This window comes from Episyrphus balteatus, chromosome 2 (genome assembly GCF_945859705.1).
Source record: "Episyrphus balteatus chromosome 2, idEpiBalt1.1, whole genome shotgun sequence".
NCBI lineage: Eukaryota > Metazoa > Arthropoda > Insecta > Diptera > Syrphidae > Episyrphus > Episyrphus balteatus.
In genome coordinates, this window is record NC_079135.1 from 109,843,260 (window position 1) to 109,864,602 (window position 21,343).

The following is a 21,343-nucleotide window of genomic DNA, read 5'->3' on the forward strand; positions in this document are numbered from 1 at the left end:
ATAATAAAGGGTGAAGTCCACTTCTCTATACATAAGTCGGATTTTTAAAGGTCTTTAAAATTAAGGGTTTTGTTCTATATAAAATAATATACAAGAAAGAAATCTGTGAAACCTTTATTTCAAAAGTTCCTTTAGTTCTTGAGAAAAGGCTTTTCAAAGTTCAAAATAATGCACAAATTTCAAATGGACTTAACCCATTATTACTCTGAACACCTCATATATCAATCAGGTCTTTCTCCTAGTTGTGCTAATTTAAGAGGTTCGGTGTACCCTGTACAGTCTTGGCCATTTTTTTACCGGCAGATAATTAGGAACAGTATTTCTCCCTCTTCGAAAATTCTTAAAAACGTTCCAGTTTCGAAAATTGTGGTCATATTCATATTAAGTTTGAAGTATTCCCGGTTTATTTTTTTCGTATCGAAAACATTTAATTTGAAGCCAGTTAAGAACGAGAATTCTAATTCATTTTTAAAAGGTTATTAAGATTCATATAGAAAATTCAAGTCGTCTTTACTCGCTGATAAACTTATATCATTTGTATTAATCTATTTACATTTGACCGCTTTTTTCTTACATTTACCTCACAAGATACTTTGTAAGTCATTTTTCAAATTTAAAAATGTTGTTTTGAAGACAGGAAAAATGCACTAAGTCTCATTAATGCTTTCTCTTGCTATAAACTGGTACTGATTTAATTTTTTTTGCGTTACAGGTAAAAAGCACTAAATCAACTTAGTGCGTTGTGCCTGTATTAAAGTTATTTTTTCTGACTTCGTGCAAAAATATACCTCAAATAATTCATAAAGTACGCCAAATATTTCTTAGTGTGGTATTTTACTAGATCGATATCATCATTCTGAACCGTTTTGCATTTAAATCTAAAAATCCTTAAAATATGACTTAGTGCGTTTTGGCAGCATAGCGACGATATGTAAGAAAAGAGAAAAAAAGACGAAGCTCAAAACTATAGGCCAATAGCAATATTATCTGTAATTCCGTAACTCTTTGTGCAACTTAGTGCCTCTATGTTTAATAAGTCACTGCCCCAAATCAACACGTTGACTTTTCTCATTGAATTTGCCGAAAATTGTATTGGCCCGTTTAGATTTAGGAAACAGTAGGTATACACATATTGGATATAATAAAAGCTTTGCTATGTGGCTTCAATCTTTTTTATTGAATAGATCATACCAGGTGCTTTTGAAAGATTGTTTATCAACCTAATTTTTAACCCTGAAAAGACAGCAATTTTGGAATATATACTTTTTATTATATTCTTGAAGAATTACCATCCTGGAATATACGAATTGCTGATGAAATAATTTAATATTACAATCTTTAAAACTGCCTCTAATGTAAAATACGAACCACCCTCATATTTTAACATAAATACTAGAAAATATAAAAATAAATGGCAACACATTTGGCACGATTATAAGAAATAATCATTTCACGATTACTGATATAATAGTCAATTAGTTTGGGCCGAACGATATGACAGTTGGTTATAAAGACAGCTGTCATGTCACTATGCTGACAGTACTTTTTGTGTTGCCGTTGCCGCTTTGGAATAATTATTCATTTCATTTTGACGCAATACTAATGTTTTGACTGATTTATATGTTTTAAGTCACAATTTTACGAGTAGTTACATTAAATTTCCATATTCTTTCGGCACTTCTGTCAGAAGTTTCTTATTATATTATGCATATTAAAATTCTCTTCAATTTAAAAAAAAAGGAACAATAATATTAATTTTAAATGCACACGATTAAAATTATTAATTAATAAAAATAAATCAATTACACAAAAAACAACAAAAAAATAAGCTTTCAAAACTTTTTTGCTTTGCATGATTTGCAACAATACACTTAAGCTCGCCGGAAAAAAAGCCTTGAAAATTCGATTAAATATCATGTCATCCTAAAATAGACACAATATATTTCTATATGGTTTAAATCTGCAGTATTGCATATTGCGTGTGACACGCGATTTTTGAGTGAATTCAATTAGAAAATCTGTGCGAGGAATTTTTTTTTTCATATTTATTTTATTATATAGATTCAACTCTATCATGTTCAAGAATCTAAAATTAATAACTATCATCAAAGACTATTATAAATGACAAAATATAAAAATAGAAAAAAAAATGTGGGGGTGTAATATGCGTGTTTAGAGAAAAATCTTGATTTTTAATGAAAACACACAAAAATTTGCATTTCAATCGTAAACCGACAAAATAAATTAATAAATCATCTGAGAATTAAAATAAAAAATATAAATCAATAAAGAAGAAAAGAAAAATTAAAATTGCTTTTCAAATGATCGAATGGTGGTGATTTTATTATTGACACGATCGACAACAAATGGCTGTGATGGAGGATCTAACGAAAGTACATCGACAACATCTACCGGTGTTACAGCAATTCCAACTTCTGCCTATAGAGCATATCAACAACAACAGGATTATTATAATCATCAACATCAACAACAAAATCAACAATCTAGTCATAATTCACATCCACATCATCATCATCAATATTCGGCGGCTGAAAGTCAAGGACCCTCCTCAAGATACACCAGCAACAACAATGGAGGTCCAACAATTCATAAAAAACCCTACAAAGTCACTTTCGAATTTGACCAACCTTCCTACCGACAACAATACAATCCTGACGAGGATAGTCCTTCTGCTAATCAGCGTCATCCTTCATCACAATCCAACCTGCCATTATCCCCATCATCGCCGCCACCACCGCCACTGCCAAAAAGTCTACCACCAAATATTCAACCCTGCGTTTATTCATCATCATCAGAAATCAATGCTCTGCCAAAGCCACCGCGTCGACAGAAACAGCATCGCAACAATACAGCGGCTTCTGGTTCGGCCGAACGAAATTATAATCCTGCGCTACCATCGACACCATCCCTGTTGGAACAGCCATTACTTAATTCTAATACCGTTACTAACACAAAAGACTTTGTCCGTCACGTGACCCGTGTTAATTTTTACGATGTTGATTGTTTACAGGTGGATTATGGAAACGATGATGACGAAAGCTGCGATACCGAAGCAATTACCAAAGAAGGTAAGTTTTTTTTTGTTTTTTGTTTTTGATTTAAATCCATTTAAAAGATTTTAGAATTAATGTAACCCCGACCTCCCCTACCATTTAATCAGATCAATAATAAAATGGTTTACCTTGTTCTGAGAGTCAAGTTCAAAAAGTTTTAATCTGTTCTGATTGCAAGGTGATTAGAGTCGAACAAAACAACGAAAACCAAAAAAAAAATATATGATTGCTGGCATCACTGAACCATGGCAGCATTCAGACGACTAAAGTTCAATTCATAATTATAGCTAGTAATTACAATAATGTTTGCCATTTTGTGATGTAAGAAGTTAATTGCTGTGAACGAAATAATTACAACAACACACCAGTAGCGTATTTCTGAGTAACACAGTGAAACCAAAAAACAGTAATAGCACCAAAACACAACAACGAAACAGACAACAGTTTCCGGGTACACTTGGCTGTATTATCCGGTACTTTGTATTATGGTGGTGGGCTCGAACTAAAATTGGGTGTAAGTTAGAGAGACTCTACCGATACTCTGACACGTTTGGGGAGGTCGTAGTGGTGTTTTGGCTTAAATGGTAGAAGAGAATAATTAGTTCACAACGGTTTTGTGGTGAAGATAAGTGTGGCGGAGTATACTAGTAGTAGCCATTAGGGTGGATTTTTGCATGATTCTTTATTTTTTTTTTTTTTTCTTATCGATCGAAATGTAGAGAATTTTTTTTTTTTAGGATTGGGTTGCATATATTAATTGCGAGTACGTGATTAAATTTAGATTGTTTGCTTGCTGATTACGATTACGAGCAGTTTTTGTGTTAGCCTTGTTTAGTAAGGTTTGATTGGAATCGGAGGTATAGGTTACACATATGAATATGTTAGCTAGCCCGGACTTGAGCATATAATAGTTTGAGTATATTATAAATATGGTGTTGACATGGTTGAATAATATTGTTGATGAATGTTATGGAACACGTGTCTAAATGTGCAAACTATCAGATCCATTATGGGGTTGACTGCGATAAAAATGGTGCAAAAGCATTAAGTAAACTCGTTATAAAGTTTCCATAAGAAAAGAAATCATTTATATTTCTATAACTTAGGGCAAAGATAAAATTTTCTTCCGATTCCGAAAAGTTACGATTATAAAAGAACTTAATCCTGATAAGAGAGATATTTTTGGTTGGTTGACCACTTTCTTAGAAAATATAGCTAAAATTCTTAACAGAAATTTCTTTCAGTATTTTGACTATAGTAAGCATCACTTTAACGTGGTTCTCAAAACAATGTGGGGTTGTTGAGTATCTACGAATAAATGATTTATCTTCTATCTTCTTACATCACTATTGGCAATATTTTTTGAAACCCATTTCCCTTTTGCACTCGACAAATCCAGTAAGTCTAGACAAGGATATGAAATTATTATCTGATGACAGACAGGTCATTAGATAGTTTTCTATTAATTCCAACTTACTGTTTAATGTTTTTCTTTAAAATCTAACGCAAATTAGAATAACGATATGTCCTTAAGCTACTATAAGCAAACTTTTAATTTTTTTAAAATGCACTTAACATCTCGATTCATTTTTTAAGTCAAGACGGACAATATTGGTATTTCCTAAACCATTTAGAAGAATTTTTTTTTATCAAAATACGTGTTTCTCTTTTAAATACATTTACTTCTTTGTTTTCATTTAATTGCTTCATTTCTGATTTTGCGTCAACCATCTGGGGTTTATTCTGGTAAACAGGAGATTCATACAACAAGAAACGAAATATACTTTTCAGAAAATGATAAATTCCAATCCCAAGTCAGAAATTACTTAGAAAGTACATATAAACATGCTTACAAATACCAGAACTTTGAAGGCTTCTTTCAAAAAAAAAAATTTTTTTCCACTACCATACCTAAATTTCATAAATTCTTCAAAATAGGTAAAAGCACAGCTGTAGAAGAAGAGCTGTAATTTTCAAGAAATGTTTAATATACACAGAGAAAAATAGACCACATAAAATAGAACAAAAACAATAAGATTTCTCTATGGTTTTCATCCAAGAAGGAAACCTTATTAAAACAATCGGGTTTTCCTTATTGTTTTAAAATCTGCAAAAAAATAAAAAAAACGATGACCAGGCTGGGAATCGAACTGGAGACTTCAAATCATTAGTCGCACACCTTACCACCTGAACCAACCTGCCATGAAAATATTGATCGCGATTTTTGTTCTAGTGCTAAGTTGCAAAAAAATCAACTTTTCAGTCAAATTTTAATAAGATTTTCTCTATAAAAATAATAAGAAATCTCCTTAAAAAAACCTTATTAATCGTTGATTTTAATAAGATTTCCTTATGAAATGTATGGACGGTAAAACAATATGGCAATCTGTTAGTTTTTAGCGGGTCATATTTTTCTCTGTGTAGGCATTATTAAACATTTCTTGAAAATTACAGCTCTTCTTCTACCATCTAAGGCTTTGTTACTATAAAAAAAATAGAAACAATTATTTTGTTTCTCCTTAACAAAATTTAATCTTGTTTTGTGTTCTGTGGCGTATACGTAACATTTTTTTTTCTCTCCAAATTATATGCATTTGATAATTTGCCAAGAGTCTAAGTATAATTTTGAGAGTCGAAGCTCTACAACACTTGTTTTAATAGATTAAAGGCTTAATGCCACAAGTATCCTGGTACATATCAAATTAAAAAAAAAAAAACTGGATACAAAATACCTAATTACCTACTAGAGAAGAGATTATTAAAAAATAAAACACCGATCTCAAAAGGATTTTTCAAGAAGGCGTATCTTTGTTAAAAAGGTTTATATCGCAGTGCTTAAAAAAGCAATTTGATGCTTGAAACCTTTTATTCGGATTTTTAAAGACAAACATTTTTTAAAATGACATGATTCACGTATGATTCATAACTCTTGAAAAATTGAAAAAAAAAATGGAAAAAATTTGATGGACCAGATCATTTTTTCGTACACTGAGGGAAACGCCAACCTAAAACAACGTGAAATCAATGAAAACCACATTGATTTAACTATGATTCGGAATGATTTTGAGTTGAAGATGGACATTTTCAAATCAACGTGGAAAATAGGTTAATTTTTGATGGTTTCGTATCTTAAAGTCACATAAATCAAAGTAGTTCAACTTTGAAACAACGACGTTTCAACTTCAATTAATTTTTTTTCCTCAGTGTATTTATTTAGTTGGTTTAAGAACCAACAGAAGATTTCTTGCGCAAGTGGTTACTAATTCATATTAAAAAATTATTAAATTGTTGACGCTATAATAGTTCATTGTTCCCTGATACCAACAAATTTAGCTCAAATAAGTTTACTTATTGAAATCCATCCGAAAAATGCTCTCGAAAAATAAAAAATCAACTTTAAATTCTCACAAAATATATTTTTTGTAACAAGGACGGAAGTTCTATTGTTTTGTTAGCCTCATAATTTTTGTTCATTACCGTTTTATTGTTTGCACATTATTCGAGCTATATACCAGCTATGCCTTTAATAATAGCTTCTTGTCTGAAAGTTTTTTGTCAACAGTTACCATGCAACTTTATTGCTTTTGGAATCAAAAGCCTTACTATTAAAGGTTCAGCATGATGTACAGTAGGAGGCTACATGATTATGACCGATGAAAATTTTCACAAATTTTTTACGCTAAAACTAATTTAATTTTATTTTTTCTGTTTTCTGTAATATAACGCTAACGTGCTTCCTAAGTAAGAAAAATTAAAGAACAAACAGGCTTGGTTATTTTCCGTGGATGAATTCCACAAATAACGCTCTTTGGGGATTCTTAGCGAATTGCTGCAGAAAATCTTATACCAACTGGTCGAAAAGCTTAGTGGTGAGTGGCTGAATCATAACAAGCACGGAACAACAACTCATTCAGATAAAAACACAACAGAGTTCCCGAAAGAATAAAGGCATTTTTGCAACAAAAGGAAAACACACGAAATATTGAAAAATGGTGGTCTTCTGGTGGTCCTTTTAAAAGCAAAAATTATCAGTTTTTTACTTCAGGTTCTTAATTGAACAAAAAAAAAAGTTCAAAACTTTACTGATTTTAAATTAAATAAGACACTTAAGTAGTCAAACTTCATACGCACTCTGGTATTCAATTGCTTGAATAATTTCAACGAATTTGGAAGTTTTTACATACTCTTACTTTACTTACTAGCTTAGTTTTTTACATAATAGCAGCTAATCTTTAATTTATAAAGCTTACTCATGTAAATAACTTCTTTTTAAATATTCTCAAACTCCTGCCACGCAAGAAAGCTGCATCAATATTTTATACTCGTTAAATCATGCATATTAACACCATTTATTCCCTTTCAACACATTCAAAAAACTTTCAACATTTTATATCCAATAAGCAAAAACTTGCTGAGAAAAAAATCTTTATTTAGTGACAAAAATTTATTAATAAAAACACTCTCCTTGAACTTCGCAACGCAATCATTACCAGGCCAAGAGCAATATAATAATATTCAAGCCAGTATCCGTCCTTTCCCGGGCATCCAAACGAACAAAACCAAAAAACAAAAAAAAACAAAAACTACTAAAACCACTTCTCTCCCCTATACAACACGCTTGTTTGTGCTTAACACGTTCGTGGATTATGGTAATAAGCCAAAGCAGAGCTACCCACCCACAAACTACAAGAGCGCCACAAAAATAACAAATTTTATGTCACTTTACATCAACGTCGTCCTCGTCTCGCCTCGATTCGCCATCGTTGTGCACCATCACCATCACCGACCGAGGCTCGCCTGTCATGTCGTTTTATTTTGGCTGGCACGTGCCAGCCAAGTGGAATAATGCGAATAATGTCACCGACCTGTCATCAGGTGTTGTGTGATGCTGATGCACTTGTACGATGTTGTGTGCATAAATAATTCAATTTGACCCCGAACTCTGTTTACCTGTCTTAATTATTCCAATTAATTAACAAGAGTGCATCAAAGGCATCTTAATTCTCATGCTTTAATTTCCAAACACACTTATTTTCCGTGAGAAGAAAAAATAAAAAAACACCAGTACCTTTTCAACGTCAAGATGCCAAGACACCAAATAAAGCTAAACATCTTGGTAAAGGTATCAATTCTGTTTTTTTGTAACCCAAGACGGTTTACAGTAGCTTTATTACTGACCAGTTCTTTCAGTTAGATAAACTCATTTAATGCAAGCAGAGCATCTGGAGTCTTTTGTGTAGAAAAGATTGCAAAATTAAGACACCTACAAGAGTACCTAGCAAGAGTCTTAAATACCTGCGTCTTTATCGTTGAGCATTCCCATTCCCACACCGCTTACTTAGACGACGACGACGGCTACAAACAACGACGACGTCAGGTCGGCTTACATGTTGCGTAACACACGATTACCGCAATCAACAATCAACCGTCTTTTGACGTCTCCTCGAGTCGGTCTTCGTCGACTTTATCGTGCGGTGCTTTACTCTACTGTGTCTCTCTCTATATCATTGCGCCTGCGTACACACCCCCTACACAAAAAAAAAACAACACACAAACCTACAAGTAGCTATATCTGTAAGCACGACTGCCAGTGGCCAAGACACGACTCTCCATACCGTCGTCGTTGGTTAGAACACTCTCTGTGAATTAAACTCAAAACCGAGAGTTCAACAACTGGTTTAATTGCCCGCCTTCCCGAGCCTAAAAATTTACCCAATCTCCACTCTTTTTTTTCTAAAAACAAACAAACCTTAAACTCGTCTTGTTTGGTGGGCTCAGGTGCATTCGGTGAGTAATTATATTGCAGATTTTGGGCTGCGTCATTTTTATAAACAATTAAGAGATTCAGCATAAAAGAGTTATAAGCTAAACTGTCAACATTAAGCTTAAGAGAGGAGTTTAAATAGCTTTATTAAATGAGATCGTGGTTTTGATGACAACTTTTAGTTGGAAAAGCTTAATGAGAGTTTATGTGCACATTTATTGGGTACTTTATGAAGTTCTTCTGTCTTGCAATACCTACTGTTTCATGAGAAATAATGAAAAGCTTTCTTAAAACAGTAGCTTAAAAGTTAAGCTGAGAAATATTCCTAAAAGTATGCTACACCAAAGTATTTTTCAGAGAATCAACAATTTTATTCAGGCGAAAAATTTTAAAGAATACTCGTGAAATTCAGTTAGTCTTTTTTGCTTGTAAGTAAGTTAGTTATTTTTTTTTTTTTGAAATTTTATTTTCCTACTTTGTTCCATTAATCCTATTTTCTGAATCAAAAAGTACAATGTTTTTTATAGTCTATTTAATAGACCGGAGCTCCAGAGCAAAAATAGAACAAATTCGTTCAAGAGTTTTTATTGCTGATTATGATTCCTTGGCATAAAAGAATGCTCCAGCCAAAAGTGCTACCAAATCCATTGGTGCATTTCTGAGAAAACGGCAACACTGGTCGGGTTTCAGTTTTTTTGATTTAACTCGAAAACCAAGCCTAACTTTGAAATGGTTCAAAGACACTTTTCATAGCAAATTAAATTTTCTGTCAAGGATGGTTCAAAAAATTTAAAAATTATTTTTGCGAAAATTCTAACAAAAAATCAAAGAAAAAAAAGTTAAAAAATTGACGATTTAAAGGAGAAAAATTATTTTACTGGACAGACCTTTGTTCGACTCTTTGTTCAAAGATCTTAACATGAAATCAAGTTGGTGAAGTAGAAACACTCTTATTTCAATGATTTTATTCAACTTTTAACTTAACACTGAAAATTATTTATCAGTAAAAGAAATACCACAAGAACGCTTTCTTCATATACATTATGTACAATGTACATTAGGGTGGGTCAAAAAAATTGAAATTCTTTTTTTTTTTGATTTGGTACTCCGAAAAATCGATTGCTAGACACCTCTAGAATATACACACCAAATATGAGCTCTTAATATTAATGGGAAGGTCCTCAGCTTCGCAATTTTCCATTTTTACATCAGGCTTCTAGGTACTAAAAAAAATAATTTTTTTTTAAATCGACTTTTTAGGAAATGTCTTCACATATTCTTGTAGGAAATTGAACGCTCTACAAAAAAGGCCTTAAACACTTTTTTCGTTTATCTAACCATTCTAAGGATATTCTAGGTCAAAGTTAAAATAAATTATAAAAACTTTTTTTACTTTTAAAAATTTTCCAGTTCACTGAAAATTTATTATTATCAAATTAGCAAGATGTAATTTTGTAGGCGATTAAACGTTCTACAAAATCTTCCTTGGCATCAAATTGATTGCTTTAACCGTTTAAAAGATATTCGTATCCAAGTCACAATTGCATACGGGTCATAAGAAAACTATTGGAATTAGTGGGCATTGGTTTGGATACGAATATCTTCTAAACGGTTAAAGCAATCAATTTGATTCTGAGGAATTTTTTATAGAACGTTTAAGCCCCTACAAGAATATATCTTGTTAATTTGAAAATAATGAATTTTCAGTGAATAAAAAAAATTTTTAAAGTAAAAAATGTTTTTATATTTTTTTTTAATTTGACGTCAAATGGTTTGATTAATGAAAAAAGTTAATAAGACCTTTTTTGTTTAACAATCTATTTCCTACAATTCTATTTTTTTCAATTCGTTACAAAATTTAGAACAAAAAACAAATTTTTAAAGATTTTCTTGATTTTTGGACCTCAAATATCTATTAAACGGTTAGATAAACGAAAAATGTGTTTAAGTCCTTTTTTGTAGAGCGTTCAATTTCCTACAAGAATATGTGAAGACATTTGCTAAAAAGTCGATTTAAAAAAAAATGATTTTTTTTGTAGAAGCTTGATGTAAAAATGGAAAATTGCGAAGCGGAGAACCTTCCCATTAATATAAAGAGCTCATTTGGTGTTTATATTCTAGGGGTGTCTAGCCATCGATTTTTCGGAGTACCAAATCAAAAAAAAAGAGTTTTGATTTTGTTTGACCCACAATAATGTACATACATGTATATTCAACTTACAATTTGGCTTGTAAAAATCTTAACAGATGCAACTTTTAGTTCTCTTAGCCTTTATAGAAGATAAATTGTTAAAAACTAAGTCTACAGTGATCTGATGGATATTTTACCGAAAAGAAGAACCAATATTTTGGTCATATTTATGAAAGTAAAATTACTATTATCAAAAAGAGTTTTGGGCCAATTAATCTCTTCTTTGCTATTTAGTTATAAGGAATTGATTTTATTTTGAAACTCCCAAACAATAATTTGATAGCCGCTTTTTGCTTACAACTTGTTTCTTAGCAAATTGTAATTAATAAAAGTATCTTCATATTTTCATATCTGCTTTTACGGCCTTTAGTTCAAACAAAAATTTAGGTGTTTCGTCCCGGTGGAGCTTACTTGGACTCAACAAATATTTGTTTGGACTCAAGGCCGTAAAAAGCTATATTAAATCAATACCTTTTGTAGAGGAAGCACCATTCAAAATCTCTGAACGAAATACCTTGGTATGATCCTGGATGAAAAATTAATTGGAATATGAATAACTGAATATTAATGAAAGAATAAAGAAACTTAAGTTTGCTTTCTATTTATGCAACAGAAAAAATTGTATACAAACAAGTCCAAAAATGACGAAGTGGCAACGAGGGTATTCGAGCGCCCTTAAAATCTTCAGAAAAGTATATTTTGGTTCTTAATTAATAAATCTTGTAGAACAGTGTTGCCGATTGCTTTTAAGTTTGTTGTGCTACACCATTGTCAAGTATTCGTACTTGTCATCATATGTCTTTTTTTGTTGCTAAGTTTTTTTTTATAGAAAAAAAAAATCAATAAATAGCGATTAATATTGGTTTTGCGTTATTCCAATGATATCTCTGTATTATTTCTACTGAAGATAAAGATTTCAGATGGTTTTTCCTTAAAACCAAGTGACCGAAACTCGGGTTTCCCCTTAAGATACCGTTTATAAGTTTCATAACAAAACAAGGTTAAAAATCAAAAATTTCTTACTAATCTTTTTAGTATCATTTTGCTCATGCATTCACATTCTAATTTAATAATATATTTACTTAAGAAATTGGCTAATAAAACCAAAGTACTATTCGAACCACTTTGAATTTTTAAAACATTTAAACACTTAAATTGAATCACTTTTTAATCCTGCGTTACCAATCTACATATTCAATGATGAAAAAGTTAAAACTCGCAATTTTCGAAGAAAATAATATTTGTTTTTATCTGACTGAAAACTGGCCCCCCGAAATTCAGCAGCCATTAGTAAAACTGTATAAAGATCAATTTTATCATTGTTAAAGTCAATCAATAGTTTACAAAGATCACCATTCGGTTTCACTTTTAAGTTAGGAATAGCATTTTCTGTCCATTTAAAGAATATTAACTTAATGGGTCACTGTGGCGTATGTGGAACATTTTTTTTTCATTTCCTTTTCAAAAATTTTTAATATTATTACTTAATACAATTAATGTTGCTATTGCTGATCAGACTTAATACAAATATATTAAGTGAAGATAGTCAGCATAAGCTTGATCTTAGGTACCAAATCAAGATGCTATTTTTGCTATTAAAAAATCCATTACTTTCTAAGGAAACAAACAAAGGCAATTTATAATCATTTTTTGACTAAACTAAAAATTTTAGAAAACAAGGTTTTCGCAATTCTTATATTATAGTTAAAATTATGCTCTCTCGTTATATTAGTTTAGAAAAAAAAACACTTAATGAATTTTTAATTATTTTTGTGTTTATTTGTATTTGCAGAAGAATGGATTACGAAAAAGAAAACCGAATTAACAACAACACGACAAATAGAAACTAGAGTAAAACGACAAGTGGTGCTTGAAGATGGCAAAGTTATTGAAGATTCAGGCCCAATTGTATCAACAAATACAACCGAAGATACTGATAAACAAGAAACTGAAACAACTGAGGTACAATGAATTTTTAAACACTTGCTGTTTTATCAAATAATCAATTTATTTATTTCTTCTTTAGCGACGTGACTTAGGAAGTCCCAAACCTTTAGCAATTGAATCTGGCAAAGATGAAGTTGACAATGGAACTGTAAATCAATTGGCCAATCCAGATGATAAACAATTAGATAATTTTAGTGGAACTGTGATACAAAAATTTGTACCACGTCCTGCTGATGGTTTGGTACGAGAAATCAATGAAAAACGTGTTGTTTCACGCGAAGAGATTAAAGATCGACTCGAAACAGAAGATGTTCGACATTTGGGTGACTTTTCTGATGAGGTAAGTTCGAATTCAATCTATATTTTTTGGATACCTTCAAAATTTATACTCCGCTTTATGAAAACCTAAAAATTAATGATTTAAGGTTGATCCAGAAATAACTATAATTGTTTTGCGTGCTAAAATTCATATTTTTTTATAATTTGATGTTAAATTGATGTTAAAATCTTCGCAATTACCTCTTTATAAATTACCTCCACGTTTTATAAATTTGACACGCAATAATATTTTAGAGATTTTTGTGTACAATACAAAGACTCTAGTTGGATTTAAACTTGGTTAAAATTTTTAAAGGCACATAAATTAGTTGATAATGATATTTAGAATTTATTTATCAATATTCCAACATCGATGTTAAAAATTGACTTTAAACAAAAACCACCTCATTCAACAAACTGCTTCCATTTAAACGATTTTTAAATGTCTCGAACTACGGCCATCAGTACAATTCAATTACTAATTTGCTGTAGCATTGTTCATTTAGCATTTCAGGTGAGTTAATTGTCTCTTATTAAAATTTACATTTACAAACCTTTGATAAGCTAATTTGATCAAACGTCTGCTAACTTTCATTGCCTTTCAATAGAATTGCTTTAAGATGAATCTTACTGGGTCCAAGTCAACAGAAAGTGTTTACATGCGACTTCATGTTAAAATCAATAAAAATAATACAGTTGATACATTAACAGAAGTCCTACAAGACATTGCTCTTCCAACAGCTTATTTTAAACTATCACAAAAAGGAGATAATTATGATAGAGTACATTATGAAGGTTCACTTAGAGCTTGTGATATGGCTAAATTCATAAAACGAGTTCGAGTATTTCGGGAAATTTTTTCGAATTTTTTCACATCGGACAAGGGAAATATGTCTTTGCGGTGTCCAATGAAAGCTGGAACTTATATTATGAATAATTTATTTATACCACCTGAATCGGGTTTTATTAGATATTTATTTATGCCAAATACAATATTAACACTGAAAGTAAGAGTAAGTGATGCAGAAAATCCTAAAAATAAAATAATGCAGAAATTGTGTTCGTGTGAATTTAATGCAACTATTATAAGAACATGTTAGTGTTAATTTTAAAAAATAAAGATTTGTAACATTGTAGAAAATGAAAATTATATTTTATTAGAAATTTCGTTAAAATGCCTAAAAGGATTATCTTATTTATTTATTTTTTTTTTTTTTTTTTATAATGGCAGATTAATTAGAAACTAGAGGATAATTTAAAATCTCAGAGGATTCAATTTCGTTGAACTCTTTGAGAGAATCGAAAACAATTAGATTATAAATATTCGTGGTCGTCAAAGATATTTCAAGTTTTAAAATACGAAAGCTTTTACCAGTATTATTTCTATACAATATAAACAAGTGGGCGCAGTTGATAAAAAATATCTAATTCAGAAGCTATTTATACTTAATTGAACTAATTAATTTGCTCATTTTTCAAACATCTTCATTACAGAGATTTACTCAAAACCAAGGTCTTCACAGTGAATTGAGCTTCGAGACAAGTTCTAGAAATTAAATCAAGTCTTGTAATGTATAAAATCATACTTATATAAAATCAAAGGATTTTGTTAATAGTTTATTTGCTATCCGTATTATGTGGTCACTGTGGTGTATACATAACATTTTTTTCCTAAATAAAAAGAAAACTTTAAAGGGTATTAAAATTTTTGTATCCCTGATCTTCTTGACTTTGATTGTAATACCGACTGCTTCATTAGATGTTTATAGCAGAACTTAGACTATAGGTCAGGGAGCGTGATCGGTGGCTTATGCATGCGAATTTTTCAGAGAAAATACTTTGTAAAAGACCGACAAGTTTTAAGGTTGTCATCAAAACTAAAAATATTTGGAAAAAAAATCTCATAAAGTGCAATGTTGAAAAATGGTACGGTCATAGTTTTTGCAGTAGAACAACACAATTACGCATGAAGGTGAAGCCAAAGGTTTGCCAAGAGTAATTTTAAAATATTAAATATATTAAAATGAAAACTTGACTTAATTTATAGTTCTGGTTAACATTAAAAATTGAAAAAAAAAAAACAAAAGGGTCTACAAAAAACTTAGCAAAGTTTAAAAGTTATTAGGACAGATATTAAAAATATAAAATGGACGACAGGGTTATTTCGTCGTTTATTTTATATTGCTCTTATTTTTCTCTTATATTAAAATATGCTAAGAATTTTAAATCATCAAAACTGGGAATAGCAATAAATTAAGGCATGTGATAATAAACGGGGTGTGTTAGTAGAAAATGGTTCTTTAGCGTTAAAATTAGCTTCGTTTTATAAATTGAAGGCAGTTTTATGTTATATTCAAAAATGTATGCCATTAAGCTATGTGTTTTGATTGCCATGGGTATTCGAAAAAATAATTTGGGACCATTAAAATTCTCGAAATCAGAACTCCCTCAACTTTTATCTTTCCTTTTCGACTTAGCTGTTATTTATTTTTTTTGCTATAAATAGCGTTACTTACACGACTTTATTTTATATACTCGTATTAACCCTCTGTAGTTACTCATGATTCATGAATCACTTTGACACATGGTTTTGTAGAAAATTCTGCAAAAAAATACTATTTTGTTGTGTTTCTCTTAAATAAAGATGTAAAAAGTAAAAAAAAAACATCTTTTTTAAAACGGTGGACCTCCAAAATGTTAAGTTAAATTTTTTGCATAGCAAAGAAATAAAAAAAAAAACGTTTTGAAAATATTATGAGACATTTTTTGTAATGTACCTACATATTTTATTATACATACCTAGATATACAAAAATTTTCAAACACTTGAAAAAATAAATATTTATGTATGTATAAAGAAGAAATTGAAAAGAAATTTACAATCGAGTCATAACAAAATGAAAAAATAATTCAATGATTAAAAAAAAAAATAGCATTTTTTGAAAACTTCAAAAATATGTTTTTTGAAAACTTCAAAAATATGTTTTTTGAAAATTTGTCTTAAATTCTATTTGTATACATTTTTTTACTGAAATATTTTACGCCGTTAACGAGAAAGTAAAAAAATCAAAGAAACGGCCTTATGACATGCATCGCTAAAAACGGTTCCAAATCCTTTTGACTTTTTTTGAAATATAAAATAAGCAATTTATCTTCAAGGAAATTATCCAAAACCTTTAATTTATAAACTATGTACATCAGTGGTTTGGCCTGTAGCTCGAGATAGAGACAGAGATACAGAATTGGAAGACCCTTTTTTCTATCACTGTATTAAATATTATAAATTAATTCATTAAAACTTTTAAAACATTAATTAAACTATTAAACCAAAATCATTTACATAGATAAGATAATTTAAAAAATTCCAACTAGTAGATCGTTATTATATTTTTAAGTTCAAGTCTAAATCATTTAAGTGTAGGGGGTTTATATGATAGATAAGTTGACATTTTTCAAACACAAAAATTTGGCCTGTCTGCACCGAAAAAAAAAACCAATATCAATTTAACATTTTTTAAATATCAAATTAACATTTTTTAAATATCAGCCAAAAATGCTCTATAAAATGTGTTTTATGATATTTAAAATGTTAAAACAATATTTTTATTATCAGGATGATATTTAAATGCCACATTTTGGAAATTTTTTTTGATGTTTTATTATCATTTTTTTATATCAATTTCTCATTCCAAATTATTGAAAAATATTAAATAAAAAGTTCTTAATGTGTACTAATTTAAAGGCGCTTTGTGTTTTTTCGAATTAAAATGTAGTTTGGGATAAAATAACAAAACAATTATATCACCTATAATAGAAAAAATAAATTTTATTATTATTTTGTAAAGAATATTCACTTTCAGTAATATTTTGAAAAAAGAAAGAAAATTCTTAAAATAATAAAAATGAAAAGTAAAGAAATAGGTTTCATTATAATAAACTAAAACGTAAAATCTAGTCAACATTGATATTTTAATTGTCAAAAGTGAAATTTTTACTATCCACTTAAACTTAAAAAATTTTAAAAGGATATTTTAATTGTCAAAGTGAAATTTTCACTATCCCACCTGAAATTAAAAATATCAAAATGATATGATAAAATATCAAAATTGATATTTTAATTGTTGGACGACTTTTGTCACTGAAAAATGTTAATTTGATAGCTGTTATTATCAATTTTTTTTTTCGGTGTGTGACAATTATTTTTATGTTAATTGGTTTTGGTACAATAGAGACTACGAATATTTTAAGCAGAATTAGCAGATATTCATTAAAAACTTGCATTACCTCAAATTCACTTTTTTTTCGTATCACACTTGACAGATGAAAAGACTCCTTTATGAAAGGATTTTAGGAAATTCAGCAGTTTCTGGGAAGAGTGATTCTAATTGAAGAGTTTTCCCTTGTCCCCGATGTATTTCAAATCATTTCAATAACGATTTTTTTCCTCCACACAACAACTGTTGATAGCAATCCTCTTGGCTTCTAAGAAAAAGTTTTGCAGCCCGGTAATTAAGTTATCAGTAATATCCTGCGGTGCTAATTGATTCCTTTCAAGAACTCAAAAGACCCGACATCTTCAAATGAAAGAATCCTATTTTTACAGGAACTGCCCAATAAAATTGCATGCACACCTCAATCGAAAAATACTCAAAGCCACTTGAACATACAATAACTTGCCAAAAGCAACATTCGTCCTATATATTATAAGAAACCACAAGACCAGATGTTCTCATTAACTTTATAATCTCAATGTAGTATCCTCAATAATATAATGTTACACTACTTACACGAGCAAGCTGATTTAGAAAACTTTTATTCCCTACAATATACACGCGTAGCTACAACAAAAACATAAAACAAAATCTAAAACAACAACAAAAAAATAATCCAAAAACATTTGTTGCCATCATACATCAATGAACCGCCAACAAAGTCCGAAAAGCAAAGTAAACGCCATACATCAAGACAGAGCGAGATGAAAAATTGATGAGGGCATCTACTCTAATTACGCCCTAGGCGAATGCCATTATTATTATTAGAGTAACTTCTTTTTTGTATTTTCTATTTAGTTGAACGATTGGCTTAAAACCTCTCTCTCCGACATTTTAGCCAAAGATGAATGGGCTTGGTGGAGATTTTTCATGAAACACCAATAATATCTCGCCTGCCGTTTGAATACATATAATAAAAAATAATTTAATGATGGAACCCGGTTAATGTACCTACACCACGCGGCGGAGTCTGCCTATCATCCTACCGCCTGCGCTACCCAACCGATTCAGCGGCGATGGTTCAATGCTAAAATATTGCAAAATAATAGAAAAATAAAAAAAATAAAAAAATCCAAAATTGGCAAATACGTGAAATATAAAAAAATTATTGCTCAACTTTGTCGATGGTTTTGGCCCAAATTTCTTAAAAATGAAAATGTGGTAACAACGATTTGTCAAAACTATACAATTTTTATTTTTTTCGAGGCTTTCATGCTCAGGAATACCTACCTTTAAAAGTAAATTTATACAAAAATGGTTAACCGTATTCAACACTTCTAGAGCGTCTTTTTTTATAAACCCATAACTTGCCTTTAAACCATCTTACTACCTACTTTATTGCAAGTTTTAATAAAAAAAATATAGTTTTTTTTTTGCTTTTAATTCAAAGCATTTGCGGATGATGGCTCAAGTGCTGGATTTCATGGCTAAAAGAATCAGCGGCGGCTTCCAAGTCCAATACAGAGTGGATAGATATAAAGAAATAAAAGTCGGAAATCTCAGGGGATCGCCATCAATGCTGTCGAGTAGAAAGAGTGTTATTACAAATTACTTTGAGTCATTGCTAGAATGGACTTTGAGTTCAATTCTTTTTATTTTTTTTTACTTCATTTATTAGACTTGATTTCGAAATGATTGTTAGAAGAATATTATACAAAACGATGATGAGGTTGATCTCAGCTTACCAGTAGATAAAAATCTATTGGGTTGCGAGCCACACCACCAAAGATGCTGGTTTAAAGATCTTATAACTTGAACTTATCACTAATAGAAGGGTAACATGGCGTGAAGATTAGATATTTCCGTTTTGGTATTACCATTCAATCTTGTATTTATAATTTAGAATGTATGGAGGTTTTAATTTTTTTAAAGAGTTTCTTACAAAACAATAACCAGAACACGGAAATTACTTTAAAATGGAAAATTTATTAGTAAATCCCAACAGGTTATATTTAGAAGGAAGTTTATTTTGTTTTGCTTTGTTTTTTTTTTAATATTTAATGCCAATTTATTGTTCGGTTCTTGTACATTGAAATCCAATATAATAGGTAATGTAACATTGAAATGAAAACTTTATGTTTAACTAGCTGACCCGACGGACTTCGTTACGCCTCTTTTGCTATTTACTTCCAATTTTGGAGTGTGTCAATCTTTTCCAAAAAAAAATCGGGTCACAACATCAAAGAATGTGTTTTTTGAGTTCTATTGATCGTATTATCGAGATTGATGTTTGTAGGCTTAAAGTTTCTGTATTTAGAATATGAAATATTACAAATTTAAACTATTCATATGAGTTGGAAAACTAATTTTTTTGAACCCCTTGAAAACAATATAAAGCCAGGACTTGAAAATGGTATGAAAATAGATGTTGGCCGATTCTTAGACTTACCCGATTTACCCACAAAATTTCATAAAAATCGTTCCAAAAATAAATAAAATTTTTTTTTGGTTGGACCAACCTAACCATTTTATCATATGAAAATTCATGTTGGTCGAATGGCCGATTCTCAGACTTCCCGACATAGGTATGTACACAAAAAATTTCGAAAATATCGTTCCAAGAAGATATAAAAAAATTTGGCTGGACCACCCTAACAGAGGTATGAAAAATAGATGTTGGCCGATTCTCAGACCTAACCGATATGTGTACAAAATTTTATTAAAATCGGTCCAGCCGTTTCGGAGGAGTTTGGTAACAAACACTGCGACATGAGATTTTTATATATTAGATTTAAAAAACAAAGAAGATTTTTTGTTTTCCATATACCTAAGTTTGAAACAATTGAATAATGTTAAATTTCTTAGCAGTTAAGTTTTGTAGTTTTGACCCTCATACCGGATAGAGATGACTTTGATTAGACTTGCCCTCAAGAAGAATTACCATCATTAATTAAAAAAATAAAAATTCTATCTCATCTGCAAATGTATCAATTCCTAGAGACATGGGAGTGGTGCCATGTGAAAGCTTATATTTTTAGCTACCTGGATAGTGGTATAATCGGGTTTTTGGAATTTTTTCAAAATCCCGAGAAAATCGAGTTTGAAAGTTGGGGTAAATTTTTTTTTCGAAAAATCCCCAAATCTTTGAACGCTCCTGGAAGGTAAACCACTTGAGAGAAATTTTTGGGAGTGATGCCAAATGATAGTTTGTGTCATGGGCCTACGCTTTGCATATTGTCAGATTTTAAAAAAATCATCTTCCATGTTAAACCGCCACATCATGCCTATTTTTTCAGAATCGGACTTAACTTTTTTTTTACCTTTCAGTTCTCCCGGCTTGAGAACTCGTGCACCTACAGGGATGGGAGTTGTACCCAAATGTAGGTTAGAGTCCCCGCTACCTTGGCATCAAAAATTTTTTTTTGGTTTTTTTTTAAAAATTCCGAGATATAGCCGTTTGAAGTTGGGCGGGCGAAAACGCTTCTGGAAGCTGAAAGCTTTGACCTAGATATTAGAACATCGGTCTCCTGAAACATTTGAAATTGCATTGGTTTTGCTTGTCGTCCCAGCGCCAGCGACTCAAATTACAGTGGAAAACACATTTTCGTCTTCAGATTTTACTTTAAACGAAAAGAGATATAATCTTGGGTCTAAAAAACTTTGAGAGTCTATTTAGTTCATACATTATTTAATACATAAACTTAGAAAAAACATCCTTTTCATATTTATTTTTGCAATATAAAGACATTCTTGACATATTCGACATTTTCCTTTGAATTGACCATTTTTGATTTATTTTCAGCGAAAACGGTTAAAGGTTGACCTTTTCCATTTATTTT

At 30.5% G+C, this 21,343-nt stretch overlaps 1 protein-coding gene across 3 annotated transcripts in view; it reads left to right on the top strand.

The window, feature by feature from the left end:
- The window catches only part of LOC129912297 (uncharacterized), a 156,310-nt gene that overhangs the window by 76,089 nt on the left and 58,878 nt on the right, over positions 1-21,343 (top strand). For 2 of the 3 annotated variants that reach the window (XM_055990502.1, XM_055990503.1), the window contains exons 2-4: positions 2,062-3,089; positions 12,822-12,991; positions 13,056-13,316. In XM_055990502.1, coding sequence (XP_055846477.1) covers positions 2,330-3,089; positions 12,822-12,991; positions 13,056-13,316 — 1,191 coding nt within the window. In that variant the 5' untranslated portion in view covers positions 2,062-2,329. The remainder of the gene's footprint in view (positions 1-2,061; positions 3,090-12,821; positions 12,992-13,055; positions 13,317-21,343) is intronic. The other variant, XM_055990504.1, reaches the window with a different exon arrangement.